Source organism: Carlito syrichta, unplaced genomic scaffold, assembly GCF_000164805.1.
Source record: "Carlito syrichta isolate Samal-C Ts95f unplaced genomic scaffold, Tarsius_syrichta-2.0.1 Scaffold315835, whole genome shotgun sequence".
Classification (NCBI taxonomy): Eukaryota; Metazoa; Chordata; class Mammalia; order Primates; family Tarsiidae; genus Carlito; species Carlito syrichta.
The window spans coordinates 662,183-668,182 of record NW_007259931.1 but is presented as its reverse complement, the minus strand read 5'-3'; the positions used below and the strand labels follow the sequence as shown (position 1 = coordinate 668,182).

Genomic DNA, 6,000 nt, shown 5'->3' with positions numbered 1-6,000 from the left:
CACTCCCTGAGCTCATAGGTTCCAGACCAGCCTAGGCAACTTGGTGAGACCTCATCTCAACAGTAAATAAAAAAATTAGCCGGGGGTGGTGGCTCATGTCTGTAGTCCCAACGACTTGGAAGGCTGAGGTGGAAGGATTGCCTGAGTCCAGCAGGCTGAGGTTGTGATAGCCGTGAGCGTGTCACTGCACTCCAGCCTGAGCGACAGAGTGAGATTCTGACTCAAAAAATAATAATAAAAAGTAACATAGCAAATATGATCAAATTAAGCAAATCTAATATGAGGTGAATTGAGAGGCTATTTCTAGTTGAGTCAGGAAGGGTCTTTTTGTAGCAGAGCTCCTTAAGATTATTATTTTAAATAAGACACAGTTTTCTCCAATCTACAAGCCAGGTAAATTTTCTTTTGTGATAGAGTTCTAAGTAATTAGCACATACTAAACATAGGTCGGCGCTACAGGTGCTTTCCTGCTTCACTGTATTTGGACTGCCATTCTTAGGTCAGCTGTAAGTCTGGAATTGCTCTGCACATTGCTACAGGGTGCAAGATATGGTATCTGTGATGTACAGCAGTCCCTCCTTATTCTTGGGGGACAAGTTCTGAGATCCTTAGTAGATGCCTCAAATTGCAGGCAGTGCCAAACCCTGTGTATACTAAGTTTTTTTGTATACATATGCTAAATTTATAAATTAGATAGAGTAAGAGATTGACAACAGTAATTAATGATATAATAAACAATTATAACTATATGCCACCATCATTACTTTTGACCTTTGGGGTTACTATTAAGTAGAATAAGGATTTTATGGCAGCCGGGCTCGGTGGCTCAGCCTGTAATCCTAGCACTTTGGGAGGTTGAGGTGAGTGGATAGCCTGAGGGTTCAAGACCCGCCTGGGCAACTTGGTGAGACCTTGTCTCTACAATAAATAAAAAATTAGCCAGGTGTGGTAGCGCACGCCTGTAGTTCCGGTTACTTAGAAGGCTGAGGCGATCGCTGGAGCCCAGCAGGTCGAGGCTGCAGTGGCTGGGAGCGTGCCACTGCACTCCAGTCTGGGTGACAGTGTGAGACTCCAACTCAAAACAAACAAACAAAGGATTTTACTTAAAGCGCTGAGATAGTGTAACAGTTGATTTCATAATTAAGAGGGCTACTAAGTGACTAACTGGTGGGTAGCCTATAAGGTATGGATACTCTGGGCAAAGGAATGATTTACGTCCTGGGTGGGACATTTCATCATGCTATTCAGAATGGCATGCAATTTTAAATCTATGAATTGTTTATTTCTGGAATTTTCCATTTAAAATTTTCAGACAATGGTTGACTATAACTGAAACTACAGAAAGTGAAACTGCAGGTAAGGGGGAACTATTGTATGGGGTCCAAGTCCAGAAAGGGCAGAGTTTTCAATCCACTGGAACTGCCAGAGTGTGATAAGGATGGAAAATCATGCACCTTGGGCTAGTAGGTCTAAACACAAGAGGAAGATGATACACCTAACCTTAGTTGCTACAAGTCTCATGGCAGTCTTGGGCGATTTCAATGGGCTTGCCTATATGATCTCAATTGTATGTAGATAAAGTATGCCAGTTCTTCAATAAACAGACACAAAATCTCACCTTTAGAGCTAAGATCCCAAGAAAGAAGATATTTTCGAATGCTTTTTTCATTAGTTTCAGTCTTACATGCCACTATCTCCTCCCAGTTTGTGGCTTGTTGGATGTGTATTTTCTCCATAAACATTATGTGCTACACCGATAACTAAGCACTATACACACAATGCAAAGCAAGATGGTCAAGACTTCCTTGACCTCCTGGACCTTACATACTAGCTTATATTTTAGTGGAGGAAAGAATATAGGAGATAGACAATAGAAAAGTAAAAATAAATACAGACAATGGTTCATGATCATAAACAAATGAAAAGGAAACGGACACTTGCTTTAGTTGGAAACTAGGAAAGACATCATTGAGGGATAATACTTAAGTTGAGCCTTGAATGATGAGGAACCAATCACATTAGAAGTGGGAACAAATACAAAGTCCAAGGCAGCTGGCTCTCTTTGGGAAACTGGCAGGATAGCAAGGATAGAGTACAGTGAAAGAGAAAAAAAGAACATGAAAGATCAGGATGCAAAGGTAGGCAGAACACTGCATAAAGGGTAGGGTACGGTAAGGAGTTGGGTTTTACTCTAAGTTCTTTTGGAAGCCACTGAATATTTATTAATTTATTTGAGTTGGAATCTCACTCTGTTGCCCAGGCTGGAGTGCAGTGGCACGCTCATGGCCACCCCAGTGTCAAGCTGCTGGGCTCTGGTGATCCTTCCGCCTCAGCCTTCCAAGTAGCTGGAACTACAGGTGCTACTGCGCCTGGCTAATTTTTGATTTATTGTAGAGACAAGGTCTCGCCAAGTTGCTCAGCTGGTCTCGAACCCGTGGGCTCAAGCAATCCACTTGCCTTGGCTGGGCCACTGAGCCCGGCCAGTTGAGATCTATTATGGAGTCAGAAGTGTTAGGAGTTACACTTGATAGCACTATTCAACATATTATTTCCAAAAATACACATCAAAATGCCTTTACTCTATATGAAGTACTTATTACTTTTCAAATGAATGTGTTTCATAAAGTTTAAAATAATTTCAGATAATTCTGAATAGGGTACTTAAAATTTACAACATATGGCAAGTATTCAAATTATCACATAAATGGTAAAGAAAAGCATTCAAATCTGAATAACAATCTGTCTTTACTGTTATAAAGTACAGATATGATTGAGTTTACCATTAACAAATAACTATTATTCCCCACTTTAAAATATGATTACCAGTATTTGAAATCTTTTCAGAGGAGGCAGTGCCTGCATTTCCTGGGGCAACCAACAGTTGTTTGACATGATGAGACTGTGCAAGTTTCCAGGCCAGTGCATGTTCTCTTCCTCCATTGCCAATTATAAGTACTCGGGCTGCCATTGCTCTGTGTGCTAAGCAGAAATCGAGAGGAAAATGAAACCTGCAGAAAGAAAACCACAGTTGTTATTTTAGAATGCACACACTTTCAAACTCCTGATTTCTAAATATGATTTAAGTAATCAATTTGTACTTACACAAATTACATTTGTATCCAGTTACTCTTTTTTTTTTTTTGCCTCAGCTCAAGCATCATCTTCTTGGAGCCTCTTAGACCAGCCAGTTACTCAGTTTTGAAAAACTGGGATTCATTAACTGGAGAAGTATGACTGTAGTCATAAGGATAAGGGAGGTATTTTAAAAAGAAGGCAGACTGGCATAGAAAGTTAGGTTTAGGAATCAGTGATTTAGCTCCTTATCTGAGAAATACTTTCCTCTCTTTGGGCTTTGCTTTTAGATTTAAAAATCAAGCGTCAACTATGAAAAACGAACCTTGATGTTTTACATTTAGACCTAAAAAAATTATAATGTTTTAAAATCCTGAGATCTTATAGATAATAGACTTTAAGGTTATCATACAAGACCATGTGTGATGGCTCACACCTATAATCCCAGCACGTTGGGAGGCCGCGGTGAGAGGATTGCCTGAGCCCACTGGTTCGAGATCAGCCTGGGCAACTTGGCAAGACCTCGTCTCTACAATAAATCAAAAAAATTAGCCAGGTGTGGTGGCGCATGCCTGAGTTTTTGCTACTTGGAAGGCTGAGCTGGAAGGTCGAGACTGTGGTGGCCGTGAGTGTGCCACTGCACTCCAACCTGGGAAACAGAATGAGACACTGACTCAAAATAATAATAATAAAGTTATCATACATTGAAAGAAATAACAAAGACTAGGGTAAGCAAACGTAACCTATAAAGGGCCAACTAGCAAATGTTTTCAGCTTTTGATAGCCCTATGTGTCAAAACTACTCAACTCTGCCACTATAGCATGAAAGCAGCTATAGACAATATATAGATAGATCAATGTGTCAACGTCCAGAAAAACTTAATTGACACAAACAGGCAGTGGGCCAGAGGCCACTGTTTGCCTATCAGTGCTCTAAGCAGTAGGAAGCCACCAGAGGTTTGCAACAAATAAGCATGACTGTTTCAGTAAAAGTTTATGTATGAACAATGTAATCTGAGTGTTTTGTAATTTTCACGTCATAAAAACCTTTTTTTTCTTTTCCTTTTTATCAACCCTTCATATTTGGTGGGCTGTAGAGGTAGCAGAAGGATTTGGCATGTAGGCAATAGTTTGCTGACCTTTGATTTAAGTAGTGTGATATGTTAGAAAATTGGTAGAGATGGCAAAAATCAAATTCGAACACACTTCACTTTAGTTCTGGCATTGAAGTCTAAGCAGGTGGCAACAACTGCTATCAATCTTGTATCAAGCTAGCAGTGTAACTTTGGCTATGTAAGGATTAACTGAAATGAGGTTATAAATAAAAAGTACAATCCAACCAAAGGAATGAATAATTTGGTACATTAGTTTACCGATTTTCTTCTTTTTGAGTCAGAGTCTCACTCTGTCACCCAGGCTGGAGTGCAGTGGCACGCTCACGGCCGCCACAGCCCTGACCTGCTGGGCTCAGGCGACAGGCGCGCACCACCACGCCCAGTTAATTTTTTGATTTACTGCAGAGACGAGGTCTTGCCAACTTGCCCAGGCTGGTCTTGAACCCCTGGACTCAGGCAATCGCTCTCGCCTCGGCCTCCCAAAGTGCTGGGATTACAGGTTTGGGCCACCGAGCCCGGCGATTTACTAATTTTTAAAAAGACATTTACTCATGCAAAAGGCAAACTAGTAACTGGAAAAGCAAAACAAAACAAAAAACTGAAACATAAAACTGTGAGCTACTAGGTTTCCGTATTTACATAAAAATTTAAGTTGATAAACTAACAGTTTTGAGCACTTACCTGTGCCAGGTGCTATTCTAAATGGTTTTCATGAATTACCTTACACAATTTTCATAGGAATTCTATGCGGTAGATGCTATTACCACCGCCACTTTACAGCTTAACAGATGGACGCCCAGCACTTGGCCAACCCCATCCACCGCACTTAAAAATAAGACGGTTTGTGCAGTCAAACCAGTAACTACGGTTTCATCCGATTCCTGAAATCAAAGAACCAAACGAAAGCATAAAAGTACCCTGTTAAAACAGCAGAAGGAGACCACGCACACACACCAGTCGACCACGCCGCCCGCGCTGGCCCACTCGCCGGAAGTCGGGCCTGCAGCCCCGCCCCGCCCCCCTCCCCATTGGCCCGCGCAGACCTCGGTCTCCGCGGCGAGATAATCTGGTGCGATTCCCTCCCGCTCTTGGGCGCGGCCTGAGCCTGTTCTCCAGCAAAGCCGCCGACGCCCTGGCACGTTTGTGACATGCCGCTGTCGTGTGGGGTGCCACGTAATGTCTCCATTCCTCCCAGAGCCTCCTGAACTCTGAGGAGTGGGAGCGCCAAAAGGCTCAGCCCGCGTTGAGCCAGTTGGGCCTGTATCACCGGGGTAAACCGGCCCGCTATTGCGGAAAAATCCTGCGACATGCTTGGCTCCTGGGGAGACTATAAGGCACTAGGCTGTGAAAGCAGGTCGCTCAGGACCGCTGGCCTGTTGCTAAAATGAGGCTGATTAGAGGATGCAACGGGAGAGACAAGGAACAGCGTGTTTTTCGTATGCACGCGACGGTGGGGGCGGGGGCTGATGAGTTCTTTCCCCGATGCATCTCCCCGACGAAACTAAATTTAGCGCCACCTGCAAACGCTTGGAGGCTCTGTATCAAACACCATTATGCCCTTCTTGCTACCTTTCTTCAAGCCTTTCGTTGCAGGCGCTTGGTCGCTACAGCAAGCTCTTTAAACCTCCCAAACACTGGTTTCGGACTGACAACTTAAGTGGACATAGCCGCCTCGAGAGAGACTTCTCCTGTAATGGCGCCTGCGTCAGATACTAACATGGCGGACATAGTCGTGCGCGGCGCAAACGTCAGCACCTCTACCCCAGCCGCTCAGAAACAGCGGAGTAGAGCCGGGCCGTGCTCACTGATTGGC

General features: G+C 43.4%; 1 protein-coding gene across 1 annotated transcript in view; it reads right to left on the bottom strand.

Annotated features, from left to right (window-relative positions):
• GART (phosphoribosylglycinamide formyltransferase, phosphoribosylglycinamide synthetase, phosphoribosylaminoimidazole synthetase) overlaps positions 1 to 5,946 on the bottom strand; it is a 19,588-nt gene extending 13,642 nt beyond the window's left edge. The window contains exons 1-2 of the mRNA XM_008073421.2: positions 5,705 to 5,946; positions 2,824 to 3,008 (exon numbers count right to left, since the gene is read on the bottom strand). Coding sequence (XP_008071612.2) covers positions 2,824 to 3,008; positions 5,705 to 5,739 — 220 coding nt within the window. The 5' untranslated portion in view covers positions 5,740 to 5,946. The remainder of the gene's footprint in view (positions 1 to 2,823; positions 3,009 to 5,704) is intronic.
• Positions 5,947 to 6,000: the final 54 nt, after the last annotated feature.